Source organism: Rhinoraja longicauda, chromosome 6 (genome assembly GCF_053455715.1).
Source record: "Rhinoraja longicauda isolate Sanriku21f chromosome 6, sRhiLon1.1, whole genome shotgun sequence".
Lineage (NCBI taxonomy): Eukaryota > Metazoa > Chordata > Chondrichthyes > Rajiformes > Arhynchobatidae > Rhinoraja > Rhinoraja longicauda.
In genome coordinates, this window is record NC_135958.1 from 55,648,238 (window position 1) to 55,671,740 (window position 23,503).

The following is a 23,503-nucleotide window of genomic DNA, read 5'->3' on the forward strand; positions in this document are numbered from 1 at the left end:
TATGACCTGATGAGCCAAAACATTATGACCTGCTTAATATGCTGTTGGTCCTCTGTGTGCAGCCCATAAACAGCAGGGTGTGATGCACTGCGTATTGTGACACATGCCTCCCGTGACCACCATTAAAATTTTCTGTGATTTGTGCTGCTGTAGACCTTCTGTCGGTTCGGACCAGACGGGATAGCCTTTGTTGCCCTCGCGCATCGATGAGCCTTGGGCGCCCAACACCCTGTCGCCGGTTTGTGGTTTGTCCCTCCTCGGACCACTGTCGGTAGGTACTCACCACTGCTGACCGGGAGCACCCCACAAGCCTTGCCGTCTCAGAGATGCTCTGACCCAGTCGTCTGGCCATAACAATTTGGCCCCTTGTCAAAGTCGCTCAGGTCTTTACCCCCGCCCATTTCTCCTGCATCCAACACCTCAACTTCAAGAACTGACTGTTCACTTGCTGCCTAATATACCCCACCCCTTGTGCCATTGTAACAAGATAATCAATGTTATTCACTCCTTCTCTTCAGAGATGCTGCCTGACCTGCTGAGTTACTCCAGCATTTTGTGATACCTTCGATTTGTACCAGCATCTGCAGTTATTTTCCTACACAGTGTTATTCACTTCGCTTGTCAGTGGTCATAATGTTTTCGGCATAATATATAATATATATTATATATATATATATATATATAACATAATGTTTTATATATATATATATAACTTTTTTTGTTTTAATATATTGTTTACAGAGTACTATGTTTACATATTCTGTTGTGCTGCTGCAAGTGAGAATTTTACTGTTCCGTTTGAGACAATAAACACAATCTTGACTCTTGACACGAGCACTTTTTACCTTCAAGGAACTACGTACGATCATCGTTGTTGAACCATTGCCATGTGTCCACCTCCCAGCAGAGGGCACTGCGGAGCCATTAGAAGTAAAATAACAATGAACAGAAAAAGCTGTGGCGATACAATATGGCCATCCACATCAGAGAACAGGATCAAACAGTTTAGTTGCAAAACTTGCATCAATCGTTGACTAATATGCAAAGCCTTCATGCTGCAAGGAAATGAGTGAAAAACAAGATTTGGAGAATGCATCTCTATTTTCAAGAAAGACATTTCAGACCATTCAGTATCAATCCTGGTGTTACTCTGCTGATAAGCATTTCAATGCATAGAAATGCTGAAATTGATGTTACATGGTTTACAGCCTTTTCTCGCAATCCGTTGAACTCATGTGAACCAAGTCGTCCATGCCGACCAAGATGCTGCATCTAAGCCGTTCCCATTTCCCTGCTTTTGGCCCATATCCTTCTAATCCTTTCCAATCCACGTGATAATAATAAATTTAAATCTACTGAGGAATAAAGGGACCTTGGAGTAGAGTCGTTAGATTCTTGAAGGTAAAAATACAGGCAGGGGACATGGTTAGGAAGACATATGGGCTACAGGTCATCATTAGTCAGGGCATGTCATAGAAACATAGAAACATAGAAAATAGGTGCAGGAGAAGGCCATTCCACCCTTCAAGCCAGCTGATGGTTTCATGGCTGATCATCCAGAATCAGTACCCCGTTCCTGCATGACGAGGGAGGTAGTGCTCCAATTTTTAAAACTTTGGTCACACCTCAAATGGAGTACTGCCTGCAGTTCTGGTCGCCATGCAAGAGAAAGAGTGTGAAGGAACCGGGCAGAGTGCAGAGGGGATTCACCATGACGTGGCCTTGAATGGAACATTTCAGTAACGAGGAGAGATTGGGGAGGCTAGCTCTATTCTCTCTGAAGTGGAGGAGATTCAGAAGGGACATGACTGAAGAGACATGTGTAAGAAGGAACTGCAGATGCTGGTTTAAACCGAAGATAGACACAAAAAGCTGGAGTAACTCAGCGGGACAGGCAGCATCACTGGAGAGATGGAATGGGTGACATTTTGGGTCGAGACCCTTCTTCAGACATGGATGAGAACATATACGGCAAGATTAGCAAGTTTACAGATGATACAAAAGTGGGTGGTTTTGCAGACAGTGAAGATGGTTGTGAAAAATTGCAGCAGGGTCTTCATCAATTGGCCAGGTGGGCTGAGGAATGGTTGATAGAATTTAATGCAGATAAATGTGAGATGTTGCATTTTGGAAAGTCTAACATGGGTAGGACCTACACATTGAACGGTAGGCTCTGGGTGGTGTTGTAGAGCAGAGGGCTCTAGGGGTGCAAGTGCAGAGAAGATTTATGAGGATGTTGTCAGGACTAGAGGGTCTGAGCTACAGGCAGAGGTTGGGTAGGCTAGGACTCTATTCCTTGGAGTGCAGGAGGATGAGCGGTGATCTTATAGAAGTGTATAAGATCATGAGAGGAATAGATTGAGAAGATGCACAGTCTCTTGTTCAGAGCAAGTGAATCGAGGACCAGAGGACATAGGTTTAAGGTGAAGGGGAAAAGATTTAATAGGAATCTGAGGCGTAATATTTTCACACAAAGGGTGGTGGGTGTATGGAACAAGCTGCCAGAGGAGGTAGTTGAGGCAGGGACTATCCCCACATTTAAAAAACAGTTAGACAGGTACATGGATAGGATAGGTTTGGAGGGATATGGACCAAATGCTGGCAGGTGGGACTAGTGTAGCTGGGACATGTTGGTTGGAGTGGGCAAGTTGGGCCGAAGGGCCTGTTCCCACACTGTATCTTTCTATGACTCTATGAAGTTTATAAAAATATGAGTGATATAGATAGGGTAGAATGCAGGAAAATCTTTTCCTTATCAGAGACGATCAAAATTACAGGACATAGATTGAGGGTAAAGGGTAAAGATGGCAGATGGGATTAGTGTAGAGGGAGCACCTTGATCGGCATGGGCAAGTTGGGCCAAAGGGCCTGCTTCCACGCTGTTTGACTCTGTGACTCTTTTAGTGTCTAAATTAGATGAGCATTTGAATCACTTAGGCCTGGAAGGCCACAGACCAAGTGCTGCAAGGTGGGATTATTACAGAGGGTGGTCACTGGTCAGACTGGATGAGATGGGCCTGCTTCCATGCAGAGTCAGATGAGGGGGACCTTCTTTTCACAGTAGGTAGCAAGTATCTGTAATGGGTATCTGTATCTGCGAGAGTGGTTGAAGCGGACTCACTGAGACCACTGAAGAACTTCCACAGGTGTCCTTCTACCAGTGGAGATTGTATTGACTGGTTGCTTCATGGAAAATCGAACGCCCAGGAGGCAAGGAGATGACAGGGAGTGGTAGACATTGCCTGGTCCATCACTAGAACTGTGTTGAGTGAAATGGTCGCCGAATCTATGCTTTGTCTCGCCGATGTACGGGAGCCCACATTGGAAGCACTGGATGCAGAAGATGAAGTCAGAGACTCTGTCTCATCTGGATGGACTGTCGGAGTCCATGGATGGAGTCGAGGAAGCAGGTATACGGACAGGTGTTGCATCTCCTGTGGTTGCAGGGGTAAATACCTGGGGAGTGGGTGGTTCAAATCATTTATTGAAATCATTCACAGTATAAATGTAATGTGTCAAGAATTTATTGTATTTGTAGAACTTTACTAAATTGAGTGTGTGTTATTTGTGAATGAATGGGTTGACAGGGAATAATGCTAAAGGGATTACGATCATCTTTTTTGGAACAAACATCTACAGGACCCTGAGAAAGGTTTACTCTCCAGAGAAGTGGGGCAAAGGGCTGCTGTTGCCGAGCTTATGGAGTTCCTCACCCTTCTTTATCTTTATGAAGCTTGAGTGAATAAGAGTCCATGACCGTGTGGATTTTCTCTGGGAGCTCTGGTTTCCTCCAACAATCCAAAGACGTACAGGTTTGTAGATTAATTGGCTTTGGTAAAAATTGTAAACTGTCCCTAGTGTGTAGGATAGTGCTAGTGTATGGGGATCACTGGTCGGCGCGGACTCGGTGGGCCGAAGGGCCTGTTTCCGCACTGTATCTCTCAACTCTACATCGAGCCTTACTATGCCGTCTTGAATGAGATCCTGTAGGTGCCTGTGGTGCTTGGGAGAGATGCGCTGCATTCCCATGACATCCATGAATAAAGTGTTTTAGTTCTAGACAAATGGACATTCTAAGCAAGTCCTTTTGAAGATGGAAGGTCAGCGTTGAGTGACAGCAGCATACACAGTAGGCTGTGATCATGTATAGTATGCAGTCTGACAGTGAATGGACCAGTGCATTGGTCCTTTAAATGGACCCCTTGTCAGCCTCCAGCAACGTTCATCTGTGACCAGTTGTCACTGTTCAGACCGATGAGGCGGAGTCTTATCGATGGCTAATACTGAGCACTGCATTACTTCTGGCCTCTTTAGGATGAGCTGGATGCCAAATAAAGCAGCGCTAGAGGACGAGAGAATCTCACACAACAATCAACATACATTAACAGCTGCCATTCTTGCATTCCTAAAATATGTATGAAATGTGTATAAATTGTGTATAACGGACCAAATTTGCCTCATTTTCAATGCATTTTTTCTGATGTGTAGATGAATTTCTAAGACATAGTTTTCTAAAATATCTCTTAATTAGAATTATTCACTGAAAAATAAGGAGCATCACAAATCAGACATGCTAATTGGGTGAAACAAAAATGCCTATTAATTGCATTCATTTATTTTTGTTTTTAATATATAATTGGATTTAGTTAATATGCATGTATTTAATGCATGTATTAAATAAATGCAAGTTTATTTTGTATTAACATGCAACAGTGGCTGTACAGCAGCTTTTAAACCAGGACCCAAGACCTATTAATAAATGTCCTCAAAATATGGGGTCACTTTGGGCAGCACAGTGGTAGAGTTGCTGCCTTACAGCGCCCGGGTTTGATCCTGACCATCCGTGCTGTTTGTACGGGGTTTGTTTGTTCTCTCTGAGACCGGTGGGTTTTCTTCGGGTGCATCGGTTTCTTCCCATATCCCAAAGATGTGCAAGTTTGTAAATTAATTGGCTTAGGTAAAATTGTGAATACTCTCTAGAGTTTAGGACAGTGGTAGTGTACTTACTGATCTGCATGGACTCGTTGGGCCGAAGGGCCTGTTTCCACACGTCTAAAGTCTAAAACAAGATGCAAAATTTTGTTGAATTTTATAATCTTTGCGCCTCACCTCCCAAACTTTACTCGACGATTAGTTGCAGATGGTCACAGACGGTGGAGATCTTAGCAAATAAGGATGGACTTAATTAAATTTGAGAGGACCTTCTGTCTGGTTGAAATATTAGATGTTCTTCTCCATATCATTATACAACCAGAATATTTTTTAATGATTAATATTTCTGAAGGGAACAACCATCATCATCTGTTCAGTGCTTAATCAAGCTGCAAAAATGAATTTATTATGGTAAAGAGCTCACAACACCTGTGAATGTCGCCATTCTGATAACAGAGCAGTTTACAATTAGATTCTTGTCCTGTCACATAGAATTTATGTTAAAAGTGATTGTGGAAAACAATGGCAATTATCCGTCCTGAATTAGTTTAGTTTAGTTTAGAGATATAGTGTGGAAACACGTCCTTCGGCCCATCGAGTCCACACCGACCTGCAATCGCCCAGAACACTAGGACTATCCTACACACTAGGGACAATTTCCCAAAGCCAATTAACCTGCGAACCTGTACATATTTGGGATGTGGGAGGAAACCGGAGCACCCGGAGAAAACCCATGGTGTCACGGGGAGAACGTACAAACTCCGTACAGACAGCACTTGTAGTCAGAATCGAACCTGGGTCTCTGGTGCAGTGAGCCAGCAACTCTACTGCTGAGCCATTGTGCTGTCCCATGTGCCAAATTGTCCCAGCAGCCAGAGTATCACGTATTTTTGTTGCAAATCCTCCTGGATCATATGCCAGAGATCTCTATGAAACATTTATGTAGAAACGTACGCAAAGGAATGTGCTTTTGTAGCATTTCCAAACTACTTCAGGCAAGGTACAAGGTGTGTGAGGGAACAAATTTTAAACATCCCCAATGGAAACGTACTGCCACAGTAATTCACCAAATATACTGGAAGACTGGAAGCAAGAATTCCCATTAAAAATAAAAGTTGGGTGTTTACTAGACTTTTGGTTAATTAAGTTCCCCCATCATTTTGCATGTATATTTTCTAAGGAGCAGGCTAAAACGTACTCCTGGCCACTATTACATTTATACTGAATTCAGATGCATCCACAGTTCCTTGTTATTTTTGTGAAATGAAGCATCCAGTCATTGAACTTTAAGCCACAATACCCCCTTAAAATACTGCAGAGGTATTGGCAGCATAATTATAATAAATCACATCTCACCGTATCAGGTGGAGCAAAACAACCATTGTTTTCACCAGTACGTGTCTCCAGAAAGGAAAAGGCCCAGCGGCATCTTTGCACTCGAGAATTAGAGAGTATATATCTGACAAAATTATGTACATTTTAATGCAATTGTTTCATTGCGATACGTGTCTTTTCTCTTTGTGCCATAACATTTGAACAATGATGCCTGAAGATCTTTACTGAATTGCATGCAAGAAAAAAAAGAATTTCACTGTACATGTGATGATAAAGCACCATTGAACCATTGAAAATGGATTATAGATATTTTTGATGCACAAAATGGATGTACAGACAATACTTATGCTTAACGACAAAGTATAGTAATGCATTCTATTTCTTTCTGTCCCTCCCCCACCCTAGTCCTCTTGCTAATTTCACCACGTTTGTATTCCTTCATTATCACCTCGTGCCCAACCACCAATGGGCCATTGTGGGCTCTACCTTTCCTGAGTCATCGATGTTTGTTCTGTACCTTCCCATACCTTTAGTTTCCCCCTCCCTGACTCTCAGCCTGAAGGGTTTCGACCCAAAACGTTACCCATTCCTTTTCTTCAGAGATGCTGCCTGACCCGTTGAGTCACTCCAGCACTTTGTGTCTTTCTTCGGTGTAAACCAGCATCTGCAGTTTCTTCTTACCGGTATGGTCAGAGCCATAGAGCGTGGAAACAGGCCCTTCAGCCCAACTTGTCCATGCTGACCAACATGCCCAATCTACACTGGACAGGTTGTGTGAGTGGGCGGATACATGGCAGATGCAGTTTAATGTAGATAAGTGTGAGGTTATTCACTTTGGAAGTAAGAATAGAAAGGCAGATTATTATCTGAATGGTGTCAAGTTAGGAGGAGGGGGAGTTCAACGAGATCTGGGTGTCCTAGTGCATCAGTCAATGAAAGGAAGCATGCAGGTACAGCAGGCAGTGAAGAAAGCCAATGGAATGTTGGCCTTCGTAACAAGAGGAGTTGAGTATAGGAGCAAAGAGGTCCTTCTACAGTTGTACCGGGCCCTGGTGAGACCGCACCTGGAGTACTGTGTGCAGTTTTGGTCTCCAAATTTGAGGAAGGATATTCTTGCTATGGAGGGCGTGCAGCGTAGGTTCACTAGGTTAATTCCCGGAATGGCGGGACTGTCGTATGTTGAAAGGCTGGAGCGATTGGGCTTGTATACACTGGAATTTAGAAGGATGAGGGGGGATCTTATTGAAACATATAAGATAATTAGGGGATTGGACACATTAGAGGCAGGAAACATGTTCCCAATGTTGGGGGAGTCCAGAACAAGGGGCCACAGTTTAAGAATAAGGGGTAGGCCATTTAGAACGGAGATGAGGAAAAACTTTTTCAGTCAGAGAGTGGTGAAGGTGTGGAATTCTCTGCCTCAGAAGGCAGTGGAGGCCAGTTCGTTGGATGCTTTCAAAAGAGAGCTGGATAGAGCTCTTAAGGATAGCGGAGTGAGGGGGTATGGGGAGAAGGCAGGAACGGGGTACTGATTGAGAGTGATCAGCCATGATCGCATTGAATGGCGGTGCTGGCTCGAAGGGCTGAATGGCCTACTCCTGCACCTATTGTCTATTGTCTATTGTCTATTGTCTACACTAGTCCCAGCAAATGTGGCCAATATCACTCTAAACCTGTCATATCCATGTACCTGTTTAAATGTTTCTTAAACGTTGTGCCAGTACCTGTCTCCACTACCTCCTCCGGCAGCTCGTTTCATAAACCCACCACCATTTGTGTAAAAAAGTTTCCCCTTGGGTTCCTATTAATTATCTTTCCCACCTCACCTTAAAGAATCTACCGTTTTAAGTGGTATTGTTATATAACTGAAATGAGCTATGCATGTGGATATGTTTAAAAGCCTTTGAGTTATTTAATATATCCAGTTACTAAACACACACCAACATTTACTTGAGGCTGTTATTCCATTACAGTTAGTTGAAAATTTCAAAGTCGAGGCCATAAGTGAGTTGCATTTCCTGCTGCTGTTCAATGTTTTTTTTCCATTTTCCAATGAGGCTTTTTTGGGTACACAGCAACTCATCCATCCTGAAGTGAACTCAAATAGTTAGATCAATTGTAACATAATGAACCAAATCACTTTAGCCAGTGTTAATTGAAATTTCTGGGTCACGGATCAATACAAGCTAACGTATCATCTATTGTATCCGCTGCTCGAGATGTCAACTTCTTTACATCGGCGAAACCAAACGCAGGCTCGTTTCGCTCAACACCTTCGCTCAGTCCGCCTTAACCAACCTGATCTCCCGGTGGCTGAGCACTTCAACTCCCCCTCCCAGTCCCAGTCTGACCTTTCTGTCATGGGCCTCCTCCAGTGCCATAGTGAGGCCCACCGGAAATTGGAGGAACAGCACCTCATATTTCGCTTGGGCAGCTTGCATTGACTTCTCCAACTTTAGATAGTTCCTCTGTCCCTCTCTTCCCCTCCCCCTTCCCAGTTCTCCCTCTATCTTCCTGTCTCCACCTATATCCTTCCTTTGTCCCGCCCCCCTGACATCAGTCTGAAGAAGGGTCTCGACCCGAAACGTCACCCATTCCTTCTCTCCTGAGATGCTGCCTGACCTGCTGAGTTACTCCAGCATTTTGTGAAATAAATACCTTCGATTTGTACCAGCATTTGCAGTTATTTTCTTACACTATAAGAAAGCAATAACTGCACAAGTATAAATTTCCTTGGTGTCGGTACTTCATAAATCCATTTTATAATAGGTTTGAAATTAATTGAATGCAGTACACTGAAAATCTTCCCCACAATTAACATTACTTACATAAAAGTTATTGTTTAAGGATACCAAATACAATGATGTTAAATTTTATTTTATTTCTTTCATAAATTGGATTGTAATAAAAATTATGGATCATTTAAGATTATAGCTACATCAAGATACCAGCAGTAGAAAATCCTTCTATAAAAGTTAGTGCAGAGCAACATGGAAATTGGTTTATAATATAAAATCACAAGTTATTGAAGCAAACATTAATTACTTTCCTATTTGTATGGAAATATATATGTTTTTTAATGTTTTCACTTTCAGGACATTTACAATTGCATTGTTTGTGAAGAGGATTTCTTCAAAATTACAACATTAATATTAAATAAAAAAGGTACAGAAAATGTTAATTAATTTCTCAAGGAATTAGATGCTTTGGGAGAAGAGTTATTGGAAGTTGTCTCGCTGAAATCCAGAGAAGAATTTTCATGGAATTTATCGTCTGAAATTTGAAGTAGTCTGGTCATTTGTCATGAAGTGAGTTGAGAATTAGTCTGCATGAGGATATCTCCATCGTAGAATAGCTCCATCTGAACTAACACTGATAATGTGTTTCGCACCAGGACAGATCCTAAGATGGTTGATGGTCCCACTGTGACCTATTCCAATATATGTCACCTCACCTTCATTGTACGCCCAGAATTTAATCAATTTGTCTTCACCTCCTGATTTAAAACAGATTTGGATGCAACCATATAGTGAGTAGGTAAATGTAAACATTGTCATAAAATTAGAAATATATTTTGGAAGCAATTTTTAAAACACTGAGAATAGGTTCATAAGTTCCAGGACTGGAATTAGGCCATTCGGCCCATCAAGTCTACTCTGCCATTCAATCATGGCTGATCTATCTTTCCCTCTCAACCCCATTCTCCTGCCTTCTCCCCATTACCCCTGACACACATACTAATCAAGAATCGGTCAATCTCCGCCTTAAAAATTTCCATTGACTTGGCCTCCACAGCCTTCTGTGGCAATGAATTTCACAGATTCACCACTCTCTGACAAAATATAAGCAAAGTCAGGTTTTTAGCCAAATACACTTGAGTAGTTAAGATGAGTTTAGAGATGCAGCACAGAAACAAGCTCTTTGGCCCACGAGTCCGCACTGACCAACGATCCCCGTACACTTGCATTATCCTACACACTAGGGACAATTTACAATTTCACCAAAGCCAATTAACCTACAAACCTGTACGTCGTTGTAGTGTGGGAGGAAACCAGAGCACCTAGGTGAAACCCACGCGGTCACGGGAAGAACGTACAAATTCCGTACAGACAACACCCGTAGTCAGGATCGAACCCGGGTCTCTGCCGCGGTAAAGTGCAAGTATCAATAATGGAACAACTAATTTATCCCACCGCATTAGCATGTTCATATTATGGGCCATTGTAGTCCTCTTAATGCTATACTCTATCAGCAGAAGCTTATTAACGATAATTAAATGAGAAACTAAATCAAAAGAAAAGTAGCAATGCAGTATCAAGCAGTGAGCTGTTGCAAGTAATTCCCCAGAGAGTTTCACGTTTTATTCAGGTAATTAGGGAGCTTACAAAAAAAAAGGGTATCATGCTTTAAACAAAGAGGAAACTAGCCAGGCTGACCATCAAAGCAGATAGGAATCAGCCTGGTCTTTTTACCTCGCAGATTATATTCCTCTTTGGGGTACAATGCTCTACACTGCAAGGTTGAAAGGAGATTGTACAAAGGGATATTTTAAAAAAACAGAATAGATATCTATCTGAGCAGATCAATTCATTTTTTTACACAGTATTACTTGAACAAAGGGCGAAATCTACTAAATTTGCAGTTATATACAGGATTAAATTTCAGTAAGATTGTGTTTCCATTTTAGATGATTTCCATTTTAAACGTGGTCTCTCATCTCTGTTTTTGAGTTCATGGATTCCAAACATTGCCATCCAGCTGGGGAAGCTGGTGGAGCAGATGCAACAATGAGAGGGATGTCTGGGGAGGGCTTCAAGGAGGGAACAAGGACAGCGAGGGAAACAATGAGAGAGACCTGCAGTACTCCCTTTGTTGGAGACGGCCGAGATGGATCTGCACACTGGTTCATCAGCTTGCTTTCAAATTATTCGAACACAGGAATATTTCGACAGGTACATGGATAGGACAGGTTTAGAGGAATACTAGACCAAGTGGACCCGTTGGGCCCAAACCTCTCCTGCAATGGTGCAGCACCCTCTCCTCCCCCCCTCCCCCTCCCCATCCCCCTCAACCTCCCTTATCCTCCCTCCTCCCCATCCCCCATCCAACCTAGGAGATAGATTTAAACTTTAAAATGTGAACAATTAAAAAAATATAACACCGATTTCAGTGAAACTTCTTCCATTAGCACCAAAGGGACGACGGTGAGTAAGGTGGGCCTAAAATTGTCACACTATCGTGTACCGTTTTGGCTGTAGTTCAGGAACAAACAAACAAACAAACGAGTTTTAGTGTATTGATGGGCCAAATGCAGGCTGGTTGGAGGAATGTAGATGGGGTATTTTGATAGGTATGGACGTGTTGGGCCAAACGGCCTGTTTCCATGCGCTATGACTATAGAAAGTACAGCAACAATAATTTCTAACTGAACATATTGCATGACAATTACATCACTTGATGTATTGAATAATTTAGACTAAACCTATAAAATGTTCTGTATTCTTGTTTGTACACAGAAATAATTTTAAGAAGCTTAAAATATCAATTTAAGCTTCTTTGTTAATCGACACTACAGCAGTATTGTACAGTAGAGGTTGTGTCTTCATGAATACTAGATTGAGCGGCAGATCCAGGATAAAGCTTTGGGAACTAATGAATATCTCGCATATTCCTGGTATCTACCAATGTAATCAATGGATAATAGACCTCCCAGTACAAAATTAAAGCACAAAAAATTGCACCCCAAAATTTTAATCAATCCAATGCTTTAATATATATATATATATGGATCCCTGTCCAATTCTGTAGTTTTAGCTTTATACTGTTGTTTTAAGATGTTTATCTGCTTTATACTAGCATTAAAATATAATGTACGTGTACTGGGAGACTATATATGAATTTTCTTAAAATAAAAGTAAATTGAGAAATAATCACATGTTCAGGACAGAGATTGCTTTCTTTTTGGAGAAATAATCTAGATGTAAATCACTAAGAATTTCTTTCACAAATGCTAACATTACAGTCTGAAAAACATCATAGCTCATGTAAGTGCTACATAATAGGGTAAAGCATTTGCGCCACAACAATGGTGCAGTGGTAGAGTTGTGGCCTTAAAGCACCAGAGACCCAGGTTTGATCCTGACAACAGGTGCTGTCTGTACAGAGTTTGTACGTTCCCTCTGTGACTGCATGGGTTTTCTCCGGGTGCTCCAGTTTACTCCCACACTCCAAAGACATACAGGCTTGTAGGTTAATTGGCCTCTGTAATTTGTAAATTGTCCCTCGTGTGTGGAGGATAGTGCTGGTGATCGCTGGTTGACACCAACTTGATGGGCTGAAGGGCTTGTCTCCATGCTGTATCTCTAAAGTCAATCTTGTGGAGCTAGAAGTATCAAGTGGGCAAATCTTCATCCTGAAGTCACCACCATCACAAGAAGCCAGTCTTCAATTTGATTCACTCCACATAATACCAAGAAATAACTACATCAGAGCGTAAGGGGACAGAACTAAGCTCCAGAATTAGCTCCACCTCCAGCTATTTTTAAGGGAGAGGGAGAGATACGTGATAAGCAAGGGATGAAAGGTGCCTCAGGTAGACAGGAATGCAGAGTTGAGGTGGCAAACAGATCAGCTGTGATGTTATCGCATGGTGGAGCAAAGTAGCCTGCTCCTGCTCTTAATTTGTACCTTCATATGGATGTATTGTCAAGTATATTGTCAAAATGCACCAAAGTTACTTGCCCATATTATTCCAACAGCATCTCAAACCTATGAGCTCCACCACCAAGAAGGATAAAAACCACAGGGGTACCAGAACACCATCACCTGTAGATTCCCCTCCAAGTCATCCTTCCTTGGAAAAACCCTTCCCAAGAAGTTCATGGAAGCAAGTACTCTCACAACACTTAATAGTATCAAGATAAGTACTTGAATAGCCACAGTGTAAAAGGCAATGGTCCAAGTTCTGGTAAAGGTGATCAGTATGGATAGGTATTTGATGGTCAGCTTGGACATGGTGGGCCAAATGTTTGTTTCTGTGTTGTAGGGGTCTATGACTCTAAATCCTGGCAAGCATAAGGCAGCAGATTATCACCTCCTCCTGAAGGGCAATTAGAGATGGCCAATAAATGTTAGTCTTGCCATTGATCCCCAAGTTCTGATAAATGACTATCTAAATAACTTGACAGTATGGATAACGTTTACACATTGATCATGTTCATAAGTTATAGGAGTTGAATTAGGCCATTCGGCCCATCAAGTCTACTACGCCATCCCCCTCATCTCCTTTCTAAAGGTACATCCTTTTATTCTGAGGCTTTGGCCTCTGCTCATAGATTCTCACGCTAGTGGAAACATCCTCTCCATCTTCACTCTTATCCAGGCCTTTCACTATTCGGTAAGTTTCAATGAGGTCCTCCCTCATTCTTCTAAACTGCAGTGAGTACAGGCCAAGTGCCTTCAAACGCTCACTATAAGTTAACCTAATAATTCCTGGAATCATTCTTGTAAACCTTATCTGGACCCTCCCCAGCACATCCCTCCTCAGATAAGGGGCCCAAAAAACTGCTCACAATACTCAGTGACACTCCTATAAAACAATAGAATTTTTAACAGGAAATGTTCCTATCTATCTAGAAAAACAAAACAATCCCTGAGAAATTGTAAGCTAACATTTAGAAAACTTTATGAACTTTTTTGTAGGATTATTCTATGGTAAAAATATCATTTAATGGATGAATATTTGCAGGCAAGCATCAGTCTTGGATTTTTCTTACCAGTTACGAAGAAATCACCACTTGCATTGATGTCCATTCCATTAACAGAACCGGATAAAGAGCCTTCGAGCTCTCTGATAACTGATCCATCAAATACTTCCCAATACCCAATCTTAAAATACAAACAAAATTGCAAAAGTTACATAATTGCCATTCTTTTCGGTATCATTTTGTTTCAACAGCAATTAACACTTGCAGATAGCGAGGAATGGTATTTTTTTCCACAAAACACCATGTTTTCATTAAAATATCAGCTCTGTGGGTGGCTTGAGTGTAATCATGTAACCCTTTAATCGGACTGTACTGGCACGTTATTCCCTTTATCCTGCAACTGTACACTGTGAATGGCTTGATTGTAATCATGTATAGTCTTCCTGCTGACTGGATAACACACAAACAGAGCTTTTTACACATGACAGTAATAAACTGAACTAAACTAAATAAGATTAGGAAGTATAATTGAATTTGCATTGAAAGTTTTTATCAAACTACGTCCCTGCAAGTGATAGGATGAAATGCAAAGTCTGGGAAAATGGAAAAGTAGGATGCCAAATAACTTTATCTTAGTCCTAAAATCATTTCAAAGCCCAAGGTACATGAAATACTTCCATTCCACAGAGATGATGGGGATAAAAGACTGTGCCTTTCTCACTTAAACATTGCCTCTTTGAACTTCTGTCATGGTTTAATTTGAAACACTGCTTTGATATTTTTATATCACTTACCATCTTGCATTTGTCTGTACTTTTCCAATTTGTTTCTTTCTTTGCCAATTTTTTTAACAGATGCCTGGCTTGTATTATGACTGTTACCTCAAACATCTATATAGCAATGATCAGCATCCTTCACCAAAATCAGAATGATTTCAAGGGTTGTTATCATGGTGTTTCGTGTGTGTGTTGTAAGGAGGGGACTGGAAAGAATTTCAGGCAGGTTCCTGAGGTGCTCACCAGTTCTGAGGGGAATTGTTTGGGTAGGTTTAGTTCTGTTTACAGATACAGCATGGAAACAGGCCCTTCGGCGCACTGAGTCCATGCCGACCATAATCCAACTTTTGCATTCACTCCCTACACCCTAAGGGCAATTTTACAGAGGTTGGTTAACCTATGAACCATTACACTTTAGCCTTGGAGATGCAGCATGGAAACAGGCTCTTCGGCCCACCGTGTCCGCATCGACCAGATCACCGATCACCCCGTACACAAGCACTATCCTTCACACTAGGGACAATTTACAATTAATCTACAAACCTATACATCTTTGGATGTGGGGGGAAACCTGAGTACCCAGAAAAAACGTATAAACTTCGTACAGGCAGTCCCCTTAGTCAGGATTGAACGTGTTTCTGGCGCTCTGAGGCAGCAACTCTACCGCTGCATCACTGCGCAGAAAACAACCCTTTGGCCCACCGAGTCTGCGTTGACCAGCAATCCTTATGCACTTGCACTATCCTTATGCACTTGCACTATCCTACATACTAAGGACAATTTACAAAAGCCAATTAACCTACAAACCTATGCGTCTTTAGATTGTGGGAGGAAACCGGTGCACCCAGAGAAAAACCCACGCTGTCACAGGGAGAACGTACAAACTCTGTACTGATAGCACCCAAGGTCACGATCGAACCTGGGTCCCTGACGCTGTAAGGCAGCAACTCTACCACTGCGCCACTGTGTCGCCCCAAAAAAAAGAGTTCTGAAGTAGAACCGACATACATCAGGGGCAGTTGAATTTCTGCAGAAAAAGCTGACACAATCCGGCTCTTATTCCATTACTTTAAAAGTGCTCTCCGAAATTTGAAACCCATTGATTTAGTTTTGTGATTAGAATAAAATTTACTTTTGCAGGGCACAGAACATTGCTGTGTCCAAATTATCTCTCCCAAATTGGTTGTTGAGTGACGTACCAATTAATTATAATCGTATTTCTGATCTCAAATTTATAGGCAGGTAATGTCGCGATGCCAGTACATCGGGAACAATGCTCTGTGAAGCAGATAATTCAAATAAGTCAGGCATAACAAAAGAATCATCATGAGCAGGCTCTTGTAAAATGCATAAGTTATGAATTAAATGTATGGAGGGCCCTGAAGATTAATGGTGGGGATTTTAAGCAATTAACAGAAAAATGTAACCTGCGGGATTTCTTCAAAATAAATTGTGAATTAAATGATACCGATGACTGCTTTTAAGGGTGCATAGAAGTAAGGCTGTAACGCTCCACTGATTATGCTTCAAGCATATTCCCTCCATAACTGCAGAAGTTGCTTGCCACCAATATGCCGCCAATATGGATGATCCTTTACCCCAGTGCCACTTCCATCTCTATCTCTACATCCCTTAATATCCAATATTTTATTGATGTCTCGCTTGGAACAGACTTGGTAATGTAGCCTCTCAGCCTCCTTGAGTAGAAAATTCAAAGGATTCTCAGACTTCTGGCTGAACAAATTTCTTTTTATCTCAGTCTGCAATGGCTAATCCCTTAATTTAAGGCAGTAGCCCCTGCTTATATTTAAAACAGTAGCCCCTGTTTATAAACATTCCAGTCAATGGAAACATCATCTCTGCAACCACCTGTCTAGTTCCTTTGAGTATTTACAAACTTTTCAATGAGATTATCATTCATTCTTCGAACCTCAGGAGATTCCAGGCACAGTCTGCTCAGTCCCTTTCCATAGAACCTTCTCTGCACTCTCTCTGTCACAAGTATAGAGTTCCGTTAAGTAGGGCAATCAGCCAAGTGCACAATATTTCAGATGTGATCGCCTTATGTGAGTTCATAGGTCTTACCAGCAGAATTAGGCCATTCGGTCCATCGAGTCTATTCCTCCATTCATGGCTGATCCATCTTTCCCTCTCAACCCCATTCTCCTGCCTTCTCCCCATAACAATAGACAATAGACAATAGGTGCAGGAGTAGGCCATTCAGCCCTTCGAGCCAGCACCGCCATTCAATGCGATCATGGCTGATAACCCTTGACACCCTTACTATTCAAGAATCTGTCAATCTCTGCCTTAAAAGTACCCCATGACATGGCCTCCACTGCCGTCTGTGGCAATGAATTCCACAGATTCACCACCCTCTGACTAAAGAAATTCCTCCTCATCTCCTTTCTCAAGGTATGTCCGGTTATTCTGAAGCTGTGCCCTCTGGTCCTAGACTCTCACTCATCCTCAGAAAAAGGCGACTTAAATTTCAGACTTCCAGCCTCCACAGTTTTTAAAAATTTTCATTTAATAATAAAAGTTTGCATAGGCTTTATTTGCTGGGAACTAACAAGGAAAGCCAAAGGGCACAACAGCATTGGAAAGAAGCGATGACAAGAAAATCTGGCAATATATACTACAGCTTCCCGAGTATTGTCATAAATACTGCCTTTCTTCACAGAAGTTCAATTAACAGGTTGGCTTGAAATCTTATTAGAAAAATTCTGTTAGGTTTAAGAGTTAGCTAAATTTAAACAATTGTGTTACCAACTGAAACACAAAATGGAGATAACATCAACAAGGGAACCTGCTAAATTAACACTGCTGGACTCAGAGAATGAACAGCAGCATAAACTGTAGGAACAACGGAAGCTTGCTTCTCTCAATATCTATCATTGCACAGGGCAGGACGAATCAGTAGAAAGGCCCAGGTCATACATCTGTCACAAAGGGTGTGCCGTCAAAGAATAACACTCCCCTTTGCTCTATCAATTGTACTTGAGTTTTACTTGACTGGATTTATGAATGGTATATCTAATCTGTTTGAATAGCATGCAAAACAAAGCTTTTCGATATACCCTGTTACACATGACAATAATAAACATAAACCTATGTTTCTTTAGACCTAAGTTTTAACTTTAGAGATACAGCATGAAAATAGACAGACAGCGAGTCCGGGCCGACCAGTGATCACCCCATATACTAGCACTATCCTACACACTAAGAACAATTTACAGAAGCTATAAACCTACAAACCTGTACGTCTTTGGAGTGTGGGAGGAAACCGGAGCACCCGGAGAAAACCCACACGGTCACAGGGAGACTCCATACAAACTCCATACAAACAACACCCGTAGACAGGATCAAACCTGGGTCTCTGACACTATGAAACTCTAGCGCTGCACCACTGTGCTGCCCTGACGTATCCTCAAAGTATCTTCACATAAATGTCTCATGAGGTTCAGAGAATCAGTCAGTTGCATCCTTTTAGATCAAGACATGCTGACTACTGGCTGATGGCCTTAATCAGCTGGTAGGTGTCAAACTGACACCTATCATCAAGCTTGGGATCTTGCTGATGACTGCACACAAATGCATTGGTGACTGAGTGATGGAATTTTCCCCAGGCTGGCAGGAACTTGGTTTGTGATGCGAACTGTCAGATTGAGAAGGTGGTTGAGTGTCTGATTCTGGCTATCTTCCCATCGATACAGACTATCATCGACAACACATTAAGAAACCCCCACGGTGCCCCTGAGTGTTCATCAGCTTTGAGTGTTTCCCCCGCATCATTATGCCCCTGGTCTGCAATCATAACAAGATATTTCTGCACATTTACAGAAATTTCCACAATGATTCAGAGGAGCTACCATGACCATTTTGTCATGCAGCAGTCTCCTCTTTAGGATAATTAAAAATGGAGGTGCTCTTTGGTGTGCACCAGCCATTTTAAGGGAATGTGACATTGAGAATATATTCAAGGTCGAGAAGAAAATAGAAAAGGGAATGGAATCATAAGTTCCTTTCTCCTTCACATTTTCCTATATCCGTTGAATATATTCTCATTTTCACATTCCCTTCACTTGGGATTGCTTTGCTGGGAACTGGCATTGACTCGGTGGACCAGACAACCTCCTTATGTGTTGTAATAACTGAGTAAATGTTATAGTGGGGGTGTGCTGCTTAGACACGAAGACTCAAAGCAGTGAGTGTTGAAACTGCAAAACACTCCATCCTATGAGCACTTATTTGGATAGGAAGGACCAAGAGGACAAATGGGAAGATGCTGAAAAAAATGCATGAATAATGGCACCAAGGCCACAATGTCCCTATTGTTACAAATTTCATATAATACAAACTTCTAATTCTCTTTCCATGCTCTCTCAGTTCCAACAACAAAAGGCCAGCCCTGCAAAGTGTCACAGTGCTTTGTCTCTTTTATTCTACTATTCTGTAGAATAGTGGGACATTCTGTAGAATAGTGGGACATTCTGTAGAATAGTGGGACATTCTGTAGAATAGTGGGACATTAATCCACGTCCCACTATTCTACAGAAGTTACACAATTCTTATTATTCCTAGTAAGGCTGCTTCCTTAACTTTTTGAGGGCTGCAACTCTACCTTACAGAGCCAGAGACCCGGGTTTGATCCTGACTATGGGTGCTGTCTGCACACAGTTTGTATGTTCTCCCCGTGACTTCTACCCTGTTTCTACCCTGGAGTTTCCACCCTGACTTCTGAGATACCCTAGTAGGTGGTACACAGTGTTTAGGAATCCATGAAGCCCCTGTTCACTGACTGCTTCACCTACACTTCTGCAAGGTCAGACTAAACCTTCAGAATCAAAGGCAGTTTGTAAAATATTTATTCAGGGGCATGGGTATCATTGGAAAAGCCAGTAATTATTGCCCATCTCTAAAGCCTCTTAGATGGTGTGATCCACTTCCTTGAACCACGGTATTTTTCTGGTGAAGGTAATCACACAGTGCTAGTGGATCAGAAAACGTCGAGCCCTGGCTAAAGGGGTGCAGGAGGTTGGGATGGGAGAGATGGGGAGAAAGCTTTGTGTAATAAATGTAAGCACATTCATCACAGATGCCACATCAGTAAGTCATCTCACCACTAGCCTTCTCAAGAGCATCTGCATTTCCCTGCTGGCAATGAACTGCTGAGCATTTTGCTGTAAGTTAGCCAACTCCTGAATGGCCAAAGCTACAGTATCAAGTATCCTTACAAGGTAGCCATTACAGTGAATGCCGGTATGCACTTCTGTGATTGCTACATTTGATTCTCCCTGCAGGTCATTATTTCAAACGGCAGTGACATCAAACCACTTTTACTCCTTCAATTTCTCTGCAAACAAGCACAGTATGAAGACAGCACCTGCCGGCAGCTCTTAAATCCTCTGCTGCTGCTCCAGAACAGGCTTCAAGGTATATCGGCCACGTAATCTGACCCGGATTTCACTGTATTTAGCTTTTGCTCTTATTCATTTGTGATTTGTGAATTACCATCAATCTTGAAAACCCAATTATCTTTCTTACAAAAATGCGATATTTGAAACGGTGCATAAAGATAGGAGTTTAAAGATAAGAGTGCATCTGCAGAGAATCATAATTCAGTCCCTTGGCGTTGTTAATGGATCTACCAAGTTACTAAGATCAGTAATGGCACCAAATTGATGCTTTAATGAGCAATCCAACATTCCATGTTTAAAATAAAATCAAGATTGCAAAAATGGTCGGGTCATAGCGTCTTAAAGCGTGGAAACAGGTCCTTCGGCCCAACTTTCCCAGGCCAGCCAACATGTCCCATCTACACTAGTCCCACCTGTTTGCATTTGGCCCATATTTCTCTAAACTTGTCCTATCCATATACCTGTCTAAATGTTGCAATAGTACCTGCCTCAACTACCTCCCCCGGCAGCTCATTCCATATACTCACTACCATTTGTGTGAAAAAGTTACCATTCAGAGTCCTAGCGTGTTCAACCTCTCCCTATAGCTCAGGCCCTCGAGTACCAGTAACATCCTCGTAAATCTTCTCTGCACCCTTTCCAACATGGTAGTATGTGGAACATTTAATGCTCTAGGCCATTATATTTACTTATTAATAAGAATGAAGAGAAAAGCCTTGGTCTTGATTACGAGATTGAGTTATCCGATTCCAAGAGGGCACTAGTGGTAGCTCTTGGGTTATATTGCTTCCATTTGGGCTACAATATCCTACTGGTGAATAGGATAGTAACATTTAATATCAAACTTTAAGCATAAATGAAACTGAGTTATTATAGAGTAAATATCATGGACAGTACTAATTTTGAGCACACACAAAAATCATTTTTTTCAGGGGAAGAAAGGAAGGGGTTAAAGATTAATATAATAAAACTTTATAATAAAAGGGGCGGCACAGCAGCGCAGCGGTAGAGTTGCTGCCTCACAGCACCAGAGAGCCCGGTTCAATCCTGACTACAATACTGCCTGTACAGTTTGTACCTTCTCCCTGTGACCACGTGGGTTTTCTGTGGGTGCTCCGGTTTCCTCCCACCTTCCAAATAGGCACAGGTAGTAGGTTAATTGGCTTTGGTAAAATTGTAAATTGTTCCTAGTGTGTAAGATAGTGCTAGTGTACGGGGCGATTGCTGGTCAGTGCAGACTCGGTGGGCCGAAGAGCCTGTTGCCACGCTGTATCGCTGAAGTCTAAAGTAAACCCCCCCATACTTGGGATTATCTTGAATAAAATAAAATTCCTGCTACCAAAAGAAAACATTTGAAAAAATTGAAGGTTTATTTAGGTTGGTATGTCGTGGGCCTTTATTGAAATGGTTATTTTGATTACATGCAAATCTTTCCACTTCAAAAATAAATGGATCTCAAATATAAATTCCCTTACCTTCCTGTCTTTTCCACTGGTTATTATTTGATATTCATCGGGATGATAACAGACAACTTTGAAAAGGGTGTTGGCCAAAAACATTTGATTTCTTGCATACCGACTGTAAAAAAAACAAAGTAAAGTTTGTCCCGTTCTATTGTTAAAGCTCAATTGAAAATACAATTATTTTACCTCCCTTCACTCTCACAATGCTTCCTTCTTTTGCCAAAGAGGCTGTGTACCTTCAGGATTATTGTTGATGCCAAAATCTACTTCAGGTATTTTGGACTTGGATTTGAGTGTCAGCAAGCTGTGTGTATATTTTGATCATTATCCTGTCCCAATGCGATTTATATGCAAGCTTCCCATTCGAGGGTCTCTGAATTGGTCATACTTATCTTGAGTAGGAATGGTATTATTTAATTTTGCTTTTATAGCCCAAGGCTGTAAAACAGGCTAGTTATAGCATTATAAAAATGAAATATTGTGGATGCTGGAAAATTGAAATAAAATCAGAAAATGCTGCAAATACTTTGATGATCAGGCAGCAACTATGCTGCCGATGGTGCAGTGGGACAGTTGTGGCCTTACAGCGCCAGAGACCAAGGTTCATCCTGACTACATGTGCTATCTGTAAGAGTTTATACGTTTTCCCTAGGAGGATGAGGGGTGATCATTCAGAGGTGCGCAAAATCATGAGAGGAATGGGTGGACACACAGAGCCTCTTGCCCAGAGTAGGGGAATCATAGGGTTTGTAGGCTAACTGACTTTGATAAAAAATTGTAAATAGTTCCTAGTGTGAAGGATAGTGCTACGTATAGGGTGAGTGTAGGAAAATAACTGCAGATGCTGGTACAAATCGAAGGTATCACAAAATGCTGGAGTAACTCAGTAGGTCAGGCAGCATCTCGGAGAGAGGGAATGGGCGACGTTTCGGGTCGAGACCCTTCTTCAGACTGATGGGTGATCGCTAGTCAGCGCAGACTTGGTGTGCTAATGGGCTGTTTCCATGCTGTATCTCTAAACTAAACTATGGTGAAGTGTTCACAATGCAGATCAATGATTTTATATCTGAATTGTGGTGCAACCTATTTTTCTTCGTCTAACATGCTCTGATTTTTCTTAAATTTGAATAAGAACTACTACAAGTGAAATCAAGAAATGCCACACAGATTAAGTTCGAATCTAAAATATTGATCAGCCATGTAGATCAATTTCATGCTAGGATGCGAGTTTGCCAGGTGAATCATGATACAAATCAAAAAATATCAACATTTTCATTAAAAATAATACCTGCAACTTAGAGCAGCACATTGATGCAGCTGGGAGAGCTGCTGCCCCACAGTGCTGGAGCCCCAGGTTCAATCCTGCCTGTGTGGAATTTCACATTCTCCCTGTGACCACATGGGATTCATCCGGGTTCCTCCCACGTTCCAAAGACGTGGAGGTTTGTTGGTTAGTTGGCCTCTGTAAATTAACCTTGTTGGTTAATTGGCCTCTGTAAATTGCCTTGAGTGTGTAGGGAGTGAAGGTGAAAGTGGGATAACATAGAACTAGTGTGAATGGGTGATCGATGGTAGGCGTGGTCCGTGGGCATAAGGGCAAGTTTCCATGCTGTATCTTTCAATCAATTGGCCTAAGCATCGCAACAAGCACAGAGCACGGAGCACTGAACTATTTACATCCTGCATGCGAAGTTCAATATTGCCATCTGCTGGAATGCAAATGCGAACGCATTCTCATCTGAACCTGCCGCATTTCAACACATACATCGTCGCCAGATTATGAACGGCTAACTTATGTACAGTCCATGCCGACGAACAAGTGTTTGGTAGGCTAGTGGGATGGATTTACTGGTTGCCACGGGGCTGCAGGC

At 41.9% G+C, this 23,503-nt stretch overlaps 1 protein-coding gene across 2 annotated transcripts in view; it reads right to left on the reverse strand.

The window, feature by feature from the left end:
• Nucleotides 1-9,206: 9,206 nt before the first annotated feature.
• Nucleotides 9,207-23,503, reverse strand: part of cfap52 (cilia and flagella associated protein 52) — a 55,143-nt gene continuing 40,846 nt past the window's right edge. Inside the window, exons 12-14 of one of the 2 annotated variants that reach the window (XM_078400998.1) lie at nt 21,645-21,747; nt 14,043-14,154; nt 9,207-9,763 (exon numbers count right to left, since the gene is read on the reverse strand). In XM_078400998.1, coding sequence (XP_078257124.1) covers nt 9,588-9,763; nt 14,043-14,154; nt 21,645-21,747 — 391 coding nt within the window. In that variant the 3' untranslated portion in view covers nt 9,207-9,587. Of the gene's footprint in view, nt 9,764-14,042; nt 14,155-15,948; nt 16,028-21,644; nt 21,748-23,503 lie in introns of those variants that run through there. The other variant, XM_078400999.1, reaches the window with a different exon arrangement.